General features: G+C 38.3%; 1 protein-coding gene and 1 long non-coding RNA gene across 3 annotated transcripts in view; one reads left to right on the top strand and one right to left on the bottom strand.

The window, feature by feature from the left end:
* Positions 1–6803, top strand: part of PREX1 (phosphatidylinositol-3,4,5-trisphosphate dependent Rac exchange factor 1) — a 113562-nt gene extending 106759 nt beyond the window's left edge. For both annotated transcript variants that reach the window (XM_059480682.1, XM_059480681.1), the window contains exons 35-40: positions 272–386; positions 822–888; positions 1630–1817; positions 2488–2590; positions 3134–3201; positions 5416–6803. In XM_059480682.1, coding sequence (XP_059336665.1) covers positions 272–386; positions 822–888; positions 1630–1817; positions 2488–2590; positions 3134–3201; positions 5416–5458 — 584 coding nt within the window. In that variant the 3' untranslated portion in view covers positions 5459–6803. The remainder of the gene's footprint in view (positions 1–271; positions 387–821; positions 889–1629; positions 1818–2487; positions 2591–3133; positions 3202–5415) is intronic.
* A 4198-nt stretch (positions 6804–11001) lies between these two features.
* Positions 11002–19138, bottom strand: part of LOC132078599 (uncharacterized) — a 43207-nt gene continuing 35070 nt past the window's right edge. The window contains exon 3 of the long non-coding RNA XR_009419278.1: positions 11002–14025. This is a non-coding gene — a long non-coding RNA (uncharacterized LOC132078599). The remainder of the gene's footprint in view (positions 14026–19138) is intronic.

The following is a 19138-nucleotide window of genomic DNA, read 5'->3' as shown; positions in this document are numbered from 1 at the left end:
CACACCAAAATATAACACAGGAAATTTCTTTCAAGGGACCACCAATGGGGAGTAATTGCTGTCAGACAGAACTGCTTTCTGTGAAACTCATCTCTGTGATGCTACCACTGTACTCCCATACTGGGAAAAGCATTAAATTTGTAGACTGACAGAATCAGCCTTGACATGATCCAACAGTCATCTGCTGAGCAGTGAGGCGACACAGAGATAAATAAATGAATTTTAAAAAAACACTAATAACATAGCTTTAGTAAAGTGTTTTCTTCTTCAGCTCTGGAGAGTACAGAGGGGCAATCACAACCAGCTGCTTCATCTCTAGAAGAACTCCCACAGCAAATTAATGGTGTTTCACTCGAAAAAGTGCAGCAATACTACCGTAAACTCAGGTATTTTGTACTTCTGCTTTGCCTTAGAAGACATTGACAATTTCAGAGCACTCCTTATTAAGGGCCTTAAAATTTAATGAAAAAGATGTTCCATTCTGGATGAGGTTTTTGTACAAATAGGATTTTTGGAGATCCTCATTGTGTGGGAAACTTAATAATTTTTTCCCAATAGATTAGCCCATTCAGAAGGAATGCAGATTTGACCTCAGAGTTTTGTGCAGAGCTAGAATTATATTGTTCTTATTTGGGGATTTGGAATATGTTAGTGCAGACTCTGTAAAATACTGCAATATCAATGGTTCAATAAGGAAGCAGATCTTCAAGTGCAAGATTTTTAGCATAGCCTTCTCAGCTGTTTTATACAAGATAGTATACATATATGTGCTTGAAGTGGGACAAACCCAACTAATGTAGTACCTACTGGCCTTTTTGCAGGACATTTTACCTAGAAAGATCCAACTTGCCCACTGATTCCAATACTACTGCAGTGAAGATTGACCAGGTATTGTTTCTGTGCCTATTTCGGCAACAAATTCTCTCATGGAAGTATTATTTCAACTTCTCTAAAATTCCAGTTGTTGGATATCTGTATGGCAGATCTATACAAACACAAACAGCATTTTAAAATATTCCCGACCTTAAAGGGGGGTTCTGAATTTCTCTGAAGCTTGGCTACAGTTCTTTTGTTGAGAAGAAAGTGTTCAGGGTAGACACAAACCCCCTTCACTGCAGCACTAAGGAGGCTCTGTGTGGCCCTGCCTGCCCTTGCCAAACATGGTGTCTGATGCCAGACAGAATGGGCTCATTTTTCTCTCCCACAGATGCATGAAAACGAACAAACGTTCAATTTGCAATTTGTTACACTTTGTTCACTATGTACACTTTGTTGCAGAAAAATCAAGAAAATAGTGCTGCCCAGCATCTCACATGTAGGCAGTCTGTCGAACGGGGCAGGTGATGTGGATATATGCATGTAAAGCATTAAAATGCTACTGCAGGGAATGTCTTTGCAATTGTAATACACATTGTAAACAATCTGTGTGATTTGTGATAAAAAATTGTCCCAAGCATAAGTAATTTTATTTTGCCACTTCCAAAGTTCATAAATTGTAAATAGTTGTTACTGTGAGGCAATTAACGCTTGTCTAGAATATTGTGCTTAGACAATAGTATAAAGACTTGTAAATGTCTTTATAGCTTGGTGTTAATATGCTGTGGATTGTTTTTGTATTGCTTTGTTTAGCTTATTCGCCCTATCAATGCAATGGATGAGCTTTGCAGGCTGCTGAAGTCTTTCATTAGTACAAAGCCAATGCAGTCAGGATGTTCCAGCAATGCCTCATCAGGAGCTGGCCTGCTTCCCATATCCTCTGAGCTCTGCTACCGGCTGGGAGCCTGTCAGATCACCATGTGTGCCACTGGGATGCAGAGGTGAGAGAGGGTTAAATCTGTGTGCTACTTCTGTGATGGCAGCTTCTGTCCTTTCTAGAGATGTGATCCTATTCAAAGCAAAATAAGGGAAATTTTAAGAGAATGTAATAAGGATCTAAATGTGCTGCCGTCTTTACTTCAGGATAGGTTGTAACTTTTAATACTTTTGTCAATAAGTAGTATTGACACAAAAAATTTTGTGTTTCAGTGCCTCATCCAATGCAACTAACCAAGTGATCTTGTTGCATAGAAGTTGTAGTCAGCATTGTCTTCAGTTGCACACTGAAAATGTAGGAAGTTGCTCAAAAATAGCTTTAGAATCTTGGTGTATGCACACGTTGATTTTGAAACAAACCACTATTCTGCCAGTGTCTCAAAAGTAAAGATTAATTTGTGAATCCCTTTAAAATAAATCAATGCAGAAGAGCAGTGACACACAGCCTTGTAGTAATGATGTTAGAGACTCAAATAATTGCCATATCCAGGTGCAGCAAGACTGAGGTCATTTAATAGTTTTTAATGTAAAAAAATCTAAAAAAGTAAATAAAAGTAAATAGCTACTGGAAGCAATACTTAACAGGTAAGTGTTCTGCACATTTATACTTTCTAAGCCTATTTATATTTTCTAAGCTGTGATCTGTGATTTCCTAACTCCTGTTCCCTTGTTCAGGAGTACGCTGAGCGTGTCCCTGGAGCAAGCAGCCATACTGGCCCGCAGCCACGGCCTCCTGCCCAGGTGTATCATGCAGGCTACAGACATCATGCGAAAGCAGGTGAGCGTTCACGTGTGTCTGCTGCACGCCACCGTTGTCCAGTGACACCATGGAGCAAACACCAGTTTATTGTGCTGTGGCACGGTACTTTGTGCGCTGCAAACCTACAAGTCCCAACTCCTACTAATGGCTGAATAACTACACCTGTGTGTGACAGAAACAAGTTAACTTTTATATGTACAGCTTCTACAGCAATTCAAACCTATGCCTCAGTGTATACTGTGTGTGCCCTGACAGCTAGAAAAGAGAGAATGTGCAGAATATTTAAGACAATTTCTGTACAGAAAAAAACCAGTCTCAATCATAGTGTTAAAATAGCAGAAATTACCTAATGCTAGACAGCACTGCTTATAAAGTAGTTTGGGACTGATTTATCTTTTAGGTTAACATAGATGATAATTGTATCCACCCAATGGATTCCAAGTATTTTAGAAGTAGTTAATGGATTCTCAAATAGGAACCACACTCCCATTATAATATATTTTCCTAAGGATCATTTGCTTTATCAATACTGTTGGTACCATAAATTCTCTGTTTCCACAGGGACCAAGGGTTGAAATCTCTGCCAAGAATCTGAAAGTGATGGACCAAATGCCACAGCATGCACCTCGGTAGGTTATTATGTATTATACATTTTCTCTGAGTGCTAATTTTGTTTCTGTAAAAACTGTGGAGTTCCTGCTGTAACCAAAGATGATCTTAGTAGCAATACTGGAAAAAAAGAAAAAAAAATCATTCTTTTTTCTCCCTGTACTAAACTAAGTACAGGGAGAAAGTACACTATAGATTAATCACGTTTGATGCTTACAATTTACAGATCATCAGATTCAAGGATTTCTGCATTTTCTGAATCAAACATAGCTGATCTTTTTTGGACTGTTTCTAGGAGTTGGCAAAGCTAGTGATGGTCAGTCGTCTCTAGAATGTTTAGAAAGAAAAATTCCTGAACAGCAAATTTGACTGCAGATATGCAAAGACAATACAGTAGTGTACTTACAAGAATCTGATGGTTAGTTCTGGAAGAGCAGGTTTAAGAGCAAGCACTTCCAGTCAGAGTAACCACACAGTAATGCAACCCTAAGGAACCTCAGTTTCCCAGGGTTATATATGGGTTTGTCTAGAAGGCAGCTTTGAAAAGTACTGTGCATTTGTGAATCCCACTGCATCTAATGGGAGATAGAGATGTTTATATCTCTCTACAAGAGAATAATACATTTACTTTTAAGTAAAGTATCTTTGGTCAGTTTCTTCCAATTTCACCTCTCAGAGAGAAAAGAATGTTTTTCAATAAACTGTAAGACAGCATTTTCCCACAAAGGCAGTACCAATTTGTCGTGGCTTAGATGATGATATATACGGAATCTGTCTGTACAAATACCAGAGAAACTTCTGTTTCTGCTGTTATTAACGGCAGTTTTTACGTTAAGGCCAAACAATTCTGGCACCAAAAAAGGTTCAGCATCTGGCATCAGCAAAGGTCTAGCGAAGTGTGTGTCATATCTTCAGACAGAATAAATGTGTTTGCTAGTGCCTGAGTCCTCCAAAGAGCACATTGGTTCCGTGTTAAGAAAACATCCTTAAACACTGATATCTTATTTGCCCATTAAGACTTCTGAGTTAGTCTATAGTAGCCCTTCTTTTAATTTTTCTCTTTTTTTCTCTCCTGTCCACTCCTCAAAATGTTTATAGAAAATGATTTTAATCTTTAGAGACACTGGTGATGCTCCCTCTAACAGTCTTGGTTCATTAACTCAGAGATATTAAAAAGAGTAGAATTTTGCATTTAGAACCTTATCCTTCTGTTAAATTTTAATTGCTATTTCAAAAACAAATAAAACAATGGTGTTGGCTCCTGTACCATGGCCAGGGTGCCATCCATCAGTGTTTTGGCAGTATAGGTATTTTGCCATATTAATGGCCACACATTACTTTGGCTCCATTGATGTGGCCATAACCATGTTGCTTTCAAAAAGAAGCAGTTTTAAAAACAAATCACAAGATCAGGCTTTTTTTTTTTTCTTTTGAGTACACTCTAAATCACAGTGAAAAATTCCAGAACTATTTACTTGGATTATTTCAGGACAATAAAGCTCAGATATGTGTGTTCCTACTGGGTTCCATCATAATGCAAAACAAAGCTGAGCAAAGTTAAAAGGACATCTGGTGAATTAACTCCCAGGATTATATTTCTTGATACAAATCTGTAATAGCTGTCTTGAAAGAGAAGTTATAAAAGACTTGAGTTTATTCTGATGTAAAGAAGAAAAAAGCCAAGTAAAAGCTCACCAAGACATACATGAATGACAAGTCAACATGTGTTTAGTGCTCAACATGTGTTTAACCACTATTCTCAATTTGTTAATCTTGTGAGTCAAAAATTTCTCTGAGAAGATGATTATTAATTTTAAGATTTGTTCAAGCATGTCAACAAGCAGATATGTTCTTTTATGTTTTTGGTATCCCAGCCTGTATGACAGGAAGAACTTTTTTGTTCAGGAAAAGTGCTGAACTGGGTTTAAAATCAAAAGAAATAGAAAAAGAGAGAAGGGACTGTTGAAAAATCAAATTGAACCAAGGTTAAGAGTAAGTGATGGAGAGTCTCAAATAATATTGTAAACAATGATTGTAAATGCTTTAGTTAACAAATGGTTAGTGACACTTCTAAACTTGCAGTTACTAAGATTAACAGTAGGAGTATGCTTGGTACATCATTACCACTAAAGCTTGCAGAGTAACCACGAAGCTGCTGACCCTTGTATGTGGATCCAGTAACTTTGTCATTATCCCCGTGATCTTTCATTCCCCACTCTTCCTCTGCACTAAAGGCTCTATAGGTTGTGCCAGCCACCTACAGAAGGGGATTTGTAGGAGTAAGAGGCACCTCTGGCAGCCCACGAGAGCGCCGGGCTCTGAGCAGCCCTGGCCGGAGACCCTGCAGGCTGGCCCCGATGGTGCTGCTGTGCTCTGGAGGAGAGGGACCTGCTGGCCCCAGCAATCTGCCTCTGAATTCCTGGAGCCATGCAGGATCCGTGCATTTCCTTGACTTCAAGTTCTTGAAACAAACACGCCAGACAAGAATGGATGCTGCTGCCATTCAGATGCCTGGAAAATGACCATTATGCTTCAAGAAAGCACAGTTCTCTTGGTGACTTGTTTGTGCAACCACCAGAAAGTTGTGGACTTCAAGATACGGCTTGGTTCAGAAAATCCTGCTGGACACTCCTCTCTCTCCCTGTACTGCCCCTGGCGCCCCTTTAACTGCCAGCAGGTTTTGGTCAACACCCTTTAGGTGGTAGTTTCATAGACCCCACTTTTTCATCATCTGACCTGCACTTGAGCAAGGAATAGCACAGTCTATGGTTTATTCAAATAGGAACATAAAGAATTTCTTCTGGAGTAATTTTCCACTTCAGCCCAGTGAGATAATCTCTCTATGCTGCAGAGTATACATTCCGTAATACTTCTTATCATTGCTTCATTTTACTTACTGTAGCTTTCAGGTTTTTTATTAACACTTTTTACTAATGCCCTGTGATTATACACTCTGGAATCAGTGCTAATGAAGAGGAGTATAGGATTTTTACAAAAACTTTACAAAGAAAAAATACAGTCTGATAATCTGATTATTTCAACAGATGTAGTTTTTAAAACAGGTCAGAAGAACTATACTTATTTATGTGGAGTGGAATAATATGTGTTTTCAATCATGTTATTATATGTACAAGATGAAAATAAAAATTATATTGTTTTAAATGGGACCAATATAATGGCAGTTACACAGCTACTCCCAGTTTACTGAAAAAAATCTACATTATTTAAAATCTTCAATATTTAAGTAGTCTTTAATACAGTTATTAAGATGTATTAGGGGTGCTTTTAAGTTAAAAGAAAAAAGGAATCATGTATATAATGTTCTTTATTTTTACTTGTTTGAAAAATTGTTCTTCATTCTGTCAGTATTACCTTAAGCACTGTAGTTATTTCCAAGTTACTGGCTGAAACTAATCAAAGCATGTCAGCAGTCTCAGGACAGAAATAATGTTCTTTTGGAGTGAGTGCCTTAACATGACCAGCCCTCCCTAACACAGCAGGTGTACAAGAAACTCCCCATTCCTGTTCCTCCACAGCCTCTTTTAAACCAGCTCCCAGTCAAGGAACCCAGGAGCACTTTGCAGTAATGTATATTTTAGAAAATAAAGGTTTGGGGGTTTTATTTGTGTTGTTGTTTGTTTTTTAGTGGGCTTAATTTTATTTTGTTAACATCCAGAGCAACTCAAAAACTAATGGATGTTTTCATTTGGACATGAAGACCTCTCTAATTTTTCTAATCTTCTCTTGAACACAAAACTGTTTATGGCAAATTAGGAGATGCAGTTTGTTCTGAATTTCATTTCTTAATTTTTTTAATATGTGTTTTCTTCTCTCACAGACTGAAATTGTTTTGGGGAAGGAACTTATTTTTTATTCTCTCTTTTTATTTTTTATTTCTCTTTTCTTTATTTCTCTTTTTTTCTTTCCTCTGATCTGCAGCAATGTGTTGCAGGGAACTAGGACAGCCTATGGACTGCCAGCTTTGGCGTACAGATTTGGTACTGGGTGTCCATTCTGGCATGCAACCAGATGAGCAGGTCTCTATTTCAATGCACTTTTTGTTCATTTTGGAAAAGTTACTCTTACCATTTGCTTTTTGAAGAAAAAATGGATGTTTCTTCTCTGAATCCAGAATTTCAAATGAACGTAATACTGTAAGAACCATAGGAACCCCACCCCCTGGGTTCTTTTTTACTTTACCCCAAAGTAAAAAAGGACCTGTGGGGTGAGTCCTGCCTGGGTCCCCATCAGTTGTGTTCTGCAGAACGGCCTGGGCAAGATCCTGGCCCACGCCTGCAGCCTCTGGCAACATGACAGATGCAGAGAAGGGTGTCCAAGGGCATTTACACTGTGCACTATTTTACACTGAAATGTATGTGTTATTCTCACTTAAAACTTGAGAGACGTTTTTATTATTAAAAGTTGGTTTATATTATAAGGAAAGAAGGTTGATCTTATTTTCTGTTATACCCGCTAGTACTTTTGCCCTCCATTCTGCTGAGCAGTTTAAAGTTCTGATATGCTTGTATGGCATGGGGAGCAGTCAGAAGTTTAAGTGACAAGGGGAAAGGTGGGTTTGATTTCAGCTCAAACTGACAGTGTGGAGCTGAACTCTTCCTGTTTGTGCAGTCCCCTAAAGCTGTGGGGGAGACCACAGATTCCTGTTAAGGTAGAAAATAAAAACTGGTTTGATGATGTAAAATTGTGGCATTTGAACCAGTGCTGGGAACTAACAGGTTCAAGTGGAAAAAGAAGAGGGCAATGCATGAACCAACTTGCAAGCAAAGAGACATTAGGTCTGCAGAATTTCCAGGGCTAAAAGTGAAGAATCAGGCCTGGCACAACAGAACAAGTGCAGATTTTGTAGATTTGGAGTATCTCATACAGTGGAAGTGTGGAAAATGTGGAAAACAGTCAAGATGGAGAACATGGGAACTATAGCAGCTTGATGATGAGGTGAGTATGGTTGGGTGGCAGCTGTGAGTGGAATTCCTTGTGAATCTGTCCCATAACTGAGTTTGCTGAACATTATCATTAGCCCCTGAAGCACATATATTGGCAGGCTGGGGTGATGCTGATTTGAGAGACACTAATCTTGTAAAGGATCTTGGTACACGTACAAAACAACGCTGAAGGACTTTGAACAGGCTGAAATTAGTGGGATTAGATTTTTCCACACAAATATTAGTTCATGCTGTTGAATATTGAACAAAATATTTTGTTATATTTCTTGTTAACTGATAATAAAAGGACCATGTCATAGAGTTTGTCACCAGATGACACAGAGGCAATTTGATAGAATTGTGAAAGCTCAAGCCTGGATTGGAAACTGGTGGTCAGTTATGATGGAGAAGTATTCAGGCCTCTGCTTTGTTCAAATAAGTGAAAATGCATTAGCTAGGTATTGAAGAAAACAGATGGTTTATAAGAAAATAATAATGAGAAAGGTAAAGACAGTTGAAACTGAACATAAATACAGCCTGAAGGAGAAAAAATGGTCAGGACTGAAAGTTTCCCTTCCATCAGGCTTTGACAAAAAAAGAAATAACTTGTGCGAAGCGTGTTGTAAAGGCTGAAGCGGTGCCTAGGGCAGCAGGAGAGCATGCAAGCTCTCTTCAGTTCTAAGATGGGTTCTCTGAGGACCTGAAAGGTGAGAGAGGTGAAATTGGTAAGCGTAACACATGTAGGCTGACTGTATGCAGTCAATATGCAGTACACTCCCTTCGGTGGAGTCCTGGTCACCCTTGAGTTTACAAAGCACATGATTTGAGTGAGCAAAATTGAGCAATTGAATTAGCTGCAGAAAAAAGTAGTAAAACCCACGCGTAACATTTGTCACTTATTGCACATGATCGTTATAATAATCTCATCGGGGCTTAAGATCTACTATCAAAAAAATTACTGATATATTAATGCAGCTTTTCTTAACATATCCTATAGAACCAGTCAGCCATTGGGTTTAATTCTTACAACTTACATATGAAAAAGGTAGTTCTTTACCAATGGAATTTACATCCAAAAATCTGTCCCAATTTTGGAGGGTGTTGTAACTCTCCCACTTCCTAACGAGGGAAGTTAGCAGGTACAGAGGGTCTAGACAGAAAACCTCCAAAAAAACCCCAGCCCTTCTGTTGCAAGGCTCTGGGTCCTGGATCAAATCCTGAACAGATTGCTCAAACTCTGTCCATTTCAAACTGGATTAGAAATAATGCAGTAAACCTCCTGATTCTTACCCTTCTAAAGTGTTCTCTGTCCTGTTCCAGCATGTCTCAATAAAGCTGTTTCTTTGCTTTAGGACACACTTTCTCCAGCTCTCTCACCCACTGGCAGCAGTGAAAGCAGAGAGCAGTGCCTCTGGCTGGTGTGAAGAGAAGAGAGTTACCACAATTTTTCCAGTCATCCCGGAGAAGCCAAAGTGCTGCTAAATAGAGTTGCTTTCACTGAGCTGCCAAGTCTCCCTTGGAGCTTTTAAACAGCCCTTTCTGGTTGTCATGATTCACTGTTTGAAAAATACTTCTCCTTGCCAAAATAATGACTCATTTTGTAAAATGTCAATTAATGCCTTGCAGAGTCTGCAAAAAAATAGGTGTGTTTTAAAATGAATTAGGATTAAAATTAGTAATTAATGTTTGAATCAGTGATTATTTTCTTGATCCTGCTTAAAATTAAATTTAGTTATAAGCACTTTGAAGGCAATGCAGAAAGATGCATTACTGTTTAACCAGCTTTAAATTACTTACATAATTACTTACATGAGTGACAGTCTCATCTTGAGATAATTAAAAATAATTAGTATGGCTTTATCACAGTTTTAATGTGCAAAAATGAAATTCATATTATTAGAGGTGCTTGAGTACTGGGGTTTTTGATGGGATTTATCTGCAAATTATCGCATGAAAGTTAATGTGGCCATCAGTTCTATTTTTCAGGGAGCTAATTATACTTTTTGGAAATAATAAGGAATTCTAGAGCTGGTACAACACATGGTGTGTCTTTCTGCAAGAAATTACAAACCTTGAGCCTTATTTCTTCTGTCTGCTTGGGTGAAGATTCAATAAATTCAGTGGAATCAGTGTTATGGAGTTGATTGCAAACCAGCAACAACCAACAGGTTTGAGCAGAGAACGCAAACACAACAGAAGATTTCAACTTTTTAAGCAGTAGTTTAAAACTATGAAGTAGGGATGTATTTCACCTCTGTATAGATGGGAAATGAGAACAAGATGTAATTCTAACTGAAATGACTGCATTAAAATTGCATTGAAATTCTTGAGTGACAAGAAACAAAGTCGTTTTCACAGAGAAGGTAAATTACCACGTCAAGATAGAAGAGGAGAGAAGGAGAGTCATCTTTTCCTCAGATGGAAACATCTTCTGCTGGGCCAAGCCAGTCTTTTAGAAGGTTGCTCGTGATCAGCAGACAGTCAATGCAAGGCTTTTCTCCTCCCAGAATAACCAAATACTAGGTAACCATTAAAGTTGTATAAAGTGTTTATCACAGTAAAAATCTACTTCTGGATTCATGTTTAAGGAAACTCATTAAAGGACAGAGTGCACTCTTCCAAATAATTAGATGTGCCCTCTTCCATGTTAGATGTGAATCTGAAATTTCCATTGTCAGATTCTAAAAATGGCAGGGGCTGCAGAATTAAAGCTAAATATCCCTTTCAAGCAAAGAAATCTCCACTATCACTTTACAATTATGTTGCCTGTATCTACAGCTGAAAGGACATTGAGAACAGTAGCCTAGATTTGCAATGCTGTCTGGTGTAGCTGGATCCCCTAAAGGGAGAAAATAAGTAAATATTCAGTTAGCTCCACTGGGATAATTTGGATTTTTTTTGTCAGCGGGAAATTTCCAAACCCATCCAGTTATACACAGCCATAAAATAATGAGCTTTCCAAAAGAGATACATATCGAACTCAGCTTTTTAATGTAAGGATTCATCAGCCCCTGTAGTGATGACACACTACAGGGTCATTTACTGCAGTTGAATGACACTCAAACAGGCAAAATTGCTTCTTGCCTCTGAAAGCCAGAGGAAATGCAGGGAATCACTCCTAGGCTCTCTCTTTCTCCAAATGAATTTTCCCACTTATTAATATAATAATGAGTAATAAGCAAATGAGTAATAAGCAAATACAGCCTAAGCAGTCACAGGAAATTGTTTTCAGAAAGCAATTTTTGATCGATACAACTGAATGAACACCATTAAGGGTGAATATTAAAAATTAATTTCACTGTTCATATCTTTTTCCTGTTATGTCCTTCCCACGATTTTTTGCATAATACGACTCCACAAATATTACTCCGTTGTTCATCTGGACAGGACACAGGTGATGAACTGCTAGAGAGACTTCTCATAACTACCCTCAAAAGTGTTAAATCTCACCAGTTTTAGACAGACCATAAAAATCTTCAAACATATTCAGAGCTTTCATGTGTGTCCCAGAACTGATACACACAATAAACTGCAATCTCTTTAAAACAAAACTCCTCAAGACAGATTTTAAAGACAGGACAACTGTCCATTCCCACTCCTTTCCCAGTATGGCCTGAATATATTCAGGGTGCTATCACCTGTAATGGAAGCTGCTTCTGGTAGGTGCTGAAGGAGGATGTCTTTTCCGTACACTTTAATTACATTAAAGTGGCAGCGGTTTGGGATTGTCTAAATATTCAGTTATTGACTGGCCTGAAGCCAGGATTTGTTTCTCAATTTAACCTTATATTCCATTACATTCACTACAGTTAGCACTCAGATGGATTGCATTTTGGAAGATTAACTAAAAGTCAGATGGTAAGACTATATGCACAATTCTCTCTCTGAGCAATCTCTTACAGTTCATCAGCTCTTGTAATGAAAAAAACTGAGGAAGATAACATTCTCTGAAAGAGCAGATTGAAAAGGATTTTAATCATCTGATTTTTTTCCTCTTTTCCACAAAACAATGGAGAGCATGGGACAGCCAAATGGAAGACTGAGACATTCTTTGTTTCATTTCCTGACTGAAAATACCTAAGAAATGATTGCTTCACAAAACCAAGTCAGAATGCATTTTTTCCCCTGGCATTTAAGCCAGCTTCTTCACAGAAGGAATCATCACTTGATATTAAAATTAAAATCACCACTAGAAGATCAATAGCTAACCCTGCAGCTGAATCTCATCCACAGGAACTAAGAAACTTTTAGCTAATTTTTTTTTAATAATACATCTCTATTGAAAGCAGTAGAAGTATAGTCAGTGTAAGGGGAAGGAGATTTTGGTTCCCTTTATTCAGATCACCCTATATACAGCTGCTTCAGTCCTGCACTAAGTGCTACAGCATGATTTAATGGGGGATGCTATAGAACAAAGATGAAAATATTCCAGATTGTAAAAATAATAATTTATTTTCTTTTTTTTTTTTCTAATTATAGTTTCTTCTCAATGTTTTGTCTTAAATGGAAGATGTTTTTAATAAATTACTCTTTGCAGAGCCACAAAACTTCAACAGTTTAGACATAGGACACCCATGTGATTGATACATCTGGCGACATGGAAATCCTTCTCTCTTATTTAGTCTTTCCCTCGACAGAACTTCTACAGAAACCAACAGATTCCCCTTTGTTTAATTTAGTTTCCTGAAAATATCTTTCTTTTATTCTAGATGCTGCTTGGCACAGCAGTCATGTATACTTAAATGGAAGGTCAAACGGGGGAGCTTGCCTGAGAGATGGGTGTACACGTACTCAGAGATTTGATGCTGCAACTGGAGGAAAGGGCTCCAGCCTTGTAGTTCTGGTGTGTCCTGGGCCAGATTTGGCACTCATCCCATTTCTCTTGAACTGGTTCAGCTTGCTAACTCAGCAGCAATCGCTTCATTCTTTTGGTGGCATGCGTTCTGCTCAGGTAGCAAGCTGAATCAGCTCACAGCAGGGTCCAGCAAATCACCACAAGGTGCAGGAGAAGAGCAGGGACTGCAGAGCAGGAGAAGCACTCTCTCCTCCTCTCAGTACTGTGTTTGAGGTGAGTTTAAAGATTAGTTACCAGTTTAGAAGTGAAATCTTTTGCAACTTCCATTATTGGTAAGGCCAGAGAGAATTACTTTGTTAAATACTTTTTAAATACTTTGTTAGTGGCACTATATCAGATCAGAATACATTTTCAGATGCTGTCAGTGAACCAGAAAGCAGCAAGAGGATTTCACGGGGAAAGAATAATCTTATGAGTCTCTGAAATGAGTGCCCTGCTGGCCTGCTGAATGTGGGTAAAATCCATTATTAAATCTGCCACCATTCCTACTTTGCTGTCTGCTGTTGTTGGACTTTATATCAAAGACAGGTCAAAGTCTTAATCTGAATTCATCTTGTATGTCTACTAAAGATAATTAAAAAACCCCAAAACTTACCAGGGCCAGGTTTGATTTCTTCTGAATTATTTCCTGGTGAGAAGACTTTGACAATTATCTGTTCTGCTGCATGGGGGTTTTTGGAACATTTGGCTAATACATATGATACAGATGTATGCATATTTGGGGCATAACAAAATGCTCAGATAATTTGCTTACTAGAAACAGTTAATGGGATAAGCAGAAGCCTACTGAGTATGAGAAAGAATGCCATAAAATAAGCTCTACTCTTTAAGAAGCAAAAAGATGAAAACCATTATGCACAAAATCCTTTATCCTGAACGTCCCACAGACTACATGGTGGGTAAAAAAACCCCTATTGTCCTTCATTGTATATTTGAATTGGAACCAGGAATTAAAAAAAAATAGATTAAAGGTTGCTCCTAATCTTGTTGAGAAGTGGTGTCAGCTTCTGGCCAAATTTTTTCTTCCACGCGGCCGACTGGGAAAGCTGTGGAATTAGAGCACAGAAAGGATGTGAACAAACACAATGAATCTAAATTTTAAATGGCTGCAAACCCCATGTCTCATTCTTTAAGAACATTTTTGTTCTTGTAATACACAAGCCAAAGTCTCAAAATACTGTACTGGTATTTCCCATCTTTCCCCCCTTACTCATTAGTCTTTTCCAGACCCACAAGTTACAATGCATACTGACATTTCGAAGTGCAACCTTTACATAGCAGTAGTTGGCAGATTCACTCTGAAGTGGCTATACTCAAGTGGGTTTTTTAATCTACTTCTGGCTATGAACTCAGAGGTCACAATGAAGGCAAGTTATTAGAAGATAAAAATTAGGAAATGCTCATTCCAAACCAGTATTTGGGTAAATAAATATTTAAGCTGATTTAAATATAAGTTAGAATTTTCTGATGAAGAAAGATCACAGAAAATGTAATCATACTGAAGCTTAGATTTTTAGGAGAGACATAAAGGTCTTATGGAAACAATTGTTCCTAATAAATTAAAGGAAATAGTTTTGTCTCTTCACATGCAGTCACAAGTATATTTCTATTTCTTAAATAGCAAGGAAAGCATAAGGCATTTATTGGCACTGTATGACTAGTTAGCAGGACTGATGGCATCCAGCTGCGCCTTTAGCCGTTCACTCCAACAGATTTTTATGCTCTTGACCTGTGCTGATATAGCCACTTCAGGAAGCAAAACTGAAAGTACAGACTGAATTTATGTGGATCTGTAACAAAAAGGAGTGTTGTTGATCCGTAAGGGTATTTTTAAAGAAGTCTAAGGCATTGTCTAAGGAAATAGCACTTAAATTGTCCCACTTTTATAGCACAAATAATGGATTTATCTCCATTTACGTATTACACCAAAGATGGAACAAATGTACAAATTTAAGTAGTCAAGACCTGTGGGACCAGACAGCCAACCTACAATGAAATAAGTGTTCCCTATTCCTCTGAATGCTCAGATAAATAACTGGTATAATAGTCATGGAATTGCCTGCACCAAACCCGTAGGGATCCCCAATGAAAATCTCTGCTTCCACAGAGTGGAACAATGGTACAGCTCATGAGTGGGTGGAAGGATTTTATTATTCTCTGTTACTTGACCAGGAGATGGCAGTGATTCCCTCTGCAGAAATAAGAAAGCTCCAAAAAGACACAGAACTGCATTTAGGAGTAGGAGACAGGGAAAGACATGCAGAAAACAGCACGCTTGACCTCAGTGAAAAAAATCACATTGCAGATAGCAGAGGGAATACAGCTAAGCTGCTTTTCTTGTTTCTGTGACCATCTTTACTATTTCTTTAGTGTCTAAAAGAAAGAAAAATTCTTGAAGACGCCCAGTTCCCAGAGCTTTTTGTTTGGTATTAGTTTTAGCACTATATTTCAAGACCAGCAAATTTATAACTGTCAGTCAGCAGGTGTATGTTAATATTACTTGTATTTTAGTTATTTGTGCAAATATGCTCAGAAGCTTGTACATTAGAAAGAAGCTGAAAAAGCAGAAGAGATCACCTTCTCCCCAGGCTCCTCGATGGAGAAACGCTGGTGCCAGTGCTGTGACTCAGAACAGGCAGCTTCTCAGCACTGTTCCCTGCCACTGCCCCTTTGTGCTGTGTCCATCTCCCCCCCTTGCACCTTCCTAGCTCCCACCATTATCCCTGGAGCACATCCTGGGCACGTTCTGTAAATCCTCCCTGCCTCAGGCATGGTCCACACGGACAGCATCAGTCCTGAGCTGCCCCGGGAGGCTGTAGGTGCCCAGAGACCAGAAGTGTCCAAGGCCAGACTGGATGGGTTTTGGATCAGCCTGGGCTAGGAGAAGGTGTCCTTGCTCATGGCAGGGGAAGTGTTGGAACTGGATCCCTTAGAACCCATAGCATTTTGTAGAAAAAAACTTGCTTTCCTAAAGAAGTAGTAGGAATTGTGTGGCTGTGTAAACTCTTACTGTCTGACCTGCAAAATGTATATACACGAAAAAAAAAGCTTTTGAAACAGCTTATTTCCTTAATTTTGCTGAAGTTCTAGAAGTACTCTACAGAAGGAATATCCAGGACAGACTGCTGAAAAATATAGTGAATTTGGTGTGGTTCTTAAAAGATATTAATGCTAACCACATTTTAAAAGCATATTTATCCTGGAAGTATGAAAGTTTGAAATTTATTAGATTACTAGGACAGATCCAGTTGGGGTTTGTGTGATGCTGCCCCATTAATCTCAATTCAAAAGAAATTTGCAGATTTTTACCAAGAGTCTGGCAGAATAAGTGGAGTAATATAATTTGCCCATTCAAAGAGTTAACACTACAAAAGTCATGATGAACATACCTAGCAAACAGCTCACAGAAGCTCCCATGAGAGAATTTTTTACATCAAATATTCATTACATCACTGTAAATGTACACCACAAGTTAGTCCACAATGTTATGTCAATGAAAGAAAGGGCATGGGTCTTCCTGTAAATTATGTCATGTGGCTTTTAAAAGACTTCTGCAGGAAAAATTATGTAAGGGCTGTTGGAATAGGGCTTTCTCTGCATCTTTGTAATTTGCCTTTCAGTAGGTATGTGTGATGGTTTCTGTGGTTTGTCTGAACCACTTAACTGCTGTCATCTGCATCCCACAGAAAAAATATTTATTACTATCTTGTCAGTCTTAACTTTTTCTACCCAGCAAGAACTCCTCCTCAAGCTGTCTTTTTGCAGGCTGGCATTAACTACTTCCACATCATGCAATTCTCCATCCTCCAGGCAGATATCGTCCAGTCCCTTGGAGGTTATAAGTGTACTCTAGGCTCACACTGAAGCTCTGCAGACAGAACACTCCAAGTTCAATAGCTTTATGTTGGATCACACTGTGGCAAGAAGGCATTTTGCAAATAAATGTAGGCATACTCTCTGTGGGATCTAAGCAAGCTGGCTAACTTTATTTCAAGCCAAGAAGCTGAAAATTCACATTAACACAGCCTGGAGCATTGTGGAGCAAATTCACCTCACCCACAGGTTGGAGGACAGAGATTGCCTTTCAAGGAAAAATTCTTGTGCATCTACAAAAACTAGTCCAGTTTCAGCTAGTTGTGGATGCAGCCAGTCTCCGCTGAGTCAATTGGCTTAAAGAAAACTGCACTTATGTTTTGGTAATTATCGTAGTCTATGCCTAAGGAGAGCAGCAACTTTTCTTTCAGATGTAATAGGTAAATGAAAAGCAGCCTTTAGTCTCTCAGTGACTAGAAAATGTATGTCAACACCAGCTACCGCAGTGTATGTCACTTGGATGGAAGCACACTGCCATGGCATGAAGGAAAACAACATGGAAGAGGTTAGCATTATTTCTCCATTAAGCTTCTACCATCCTGTCTCATAACAGTCCAAAGAGAGAAATGACAGACTTTGCATTAATATGTATTTGTTTTATAGTGTTCTGTCATGCACATATGAAAAAGTGTTACTTTTAAACATTACTGCACTATTTGAGCAAGAGAAAAGGTGAAGCTTTTTGTCCCACTAGCCAGTATTTATCCACAAAGTTTGCTTTTTAGTAAGTTTCTTTAAACACTTTTTACATTCTCTGTAAACTTTCCTCCTATACCTCCACTATAGGAGGAATATTTATATTAATTATATTAGGTATAGTATAATATAGTATAGTATAGTATAGTATATTAGTTTAGATTTAAATTGTAGCCATCTGATACAGCTTTAAAGGTTCATTTCTTCAATGTCAACTTGCTGGGTTTACCCTCATACAGTCACAAAAACCTCAAAGCAAATGCAAGGCTATTTGGCTGAACACACCAAATCATGAGTTAATTGCTTTTCGTGAGATAATAGCTTAGACAGGTATCACAGCACAACTCGTGTATCAGAAACAACATGATAGCAGGAAAATGAAAAGGTCCAAAAAGCTATTGTCTCTCGCTCTTTTACTGCAAACTAATGTGCATATATATGGTATATATCAGATGATACCTGGAGAAGGTACATTTTTGATGGATATGATTACTATAACTGCAGCAACATGTCTCAGTGACCATAAATCCTGTTTAATATTTGATCATTAGAAGGATCTACTTCTTTTCAACGTCTCTTTACATTTTTCTTTAAAACCACCACATTCTTTCATTTTGTCTAATAAAACCAAACTGAATTAAATTGTGTTCTGGGCCTGTCATTTTCCAGTATTTTGTAATCTATTAGTTAACAGGCATAATCTCCTTTTTCATTTGTCCTTTATAAAAGCTAGACCTTTGCAATTTTGGCCAGGTACTTGCTGTCTTGCTGTCTACTTCCTTGATCCTTGTTAGAAATCATATTTGCATCAGCTATATATTCTCAAAAGTTTAAGACAAATACAATCAAACCCCTCTAGCGTCAGTGAGTCTGTTTCTAACCTATGTCAGGATATGTAGTCTTGAAAATGAACCTTTTACGTTATCCAGTAAAATGACATTCACTTCAATTCACCCAAAAATTATGGCCCACAGAGTACAATAGAGCATGGATTTCCTCACATCTGGAAATCAGAATCGTACTCACACTCAACATCAATTTCCTTCCATCCTAACTTTCAGCTAATGTCATTCTGGCCTGAGTGCTGGTATCAGCAGATGTGCTGCCTTGCTTAGCCATTGCAGCTTTGTCCAAATGGCTTCTAATCTTGTTGGTTGTCAAGCTGCAGGGTAGGAAGAATCTGTCAATACACACAACTCCAGCTTCCTAAATCCCTCTGTAATTCTCATTCCAGTCAATGTCAGAGTAATTGCAGTTTCATATGATCAATGTCCTAGACCAAGTACAGTTCCCCATCTTCATAAATATCTCCTGTTCTTTTCATCCAGAAGATGGGATGGGAGATCTGTAATTGTTTTCTGTTATACTTGTTTTACCATTTCAGTCTTTAGCCTCAAGTTCAAGGTATCTCTTAGTTGCCATCCATGTGAATGCTATTCTGTTTTCAGCATAATTTCCTTCCCCATTCAGACTTTCATATCTCCTCCTCTGTTCTCAGTGAAAGTTGCCTGTCCTTATACTCTGTATCTGGATAATGTAATATTACAGCCTATTTCCGGAACAGGACACATTTGAGTTACACCAATTGCA

This window comes from Ammospiza nelsoni, chromosome 12, assembly GCF_027579445.1.
Source record: "Ammospiza nelsoni isolate bAmmNel1 chromosome 12, bAmmNel1.pri, whole genome shotgun sequence".
In the NCBI taxonomy this organism is placed as follows: domain Eukaryota; kingdom Metazoa; phylum Chordata; class Aves; order Passeriformes; family Passerellidae; genus Ammospiza; species Ammospiza nelsoni.
This window is presented reverse-complemented; position numbering and strand designations above follow the sequence as displayed.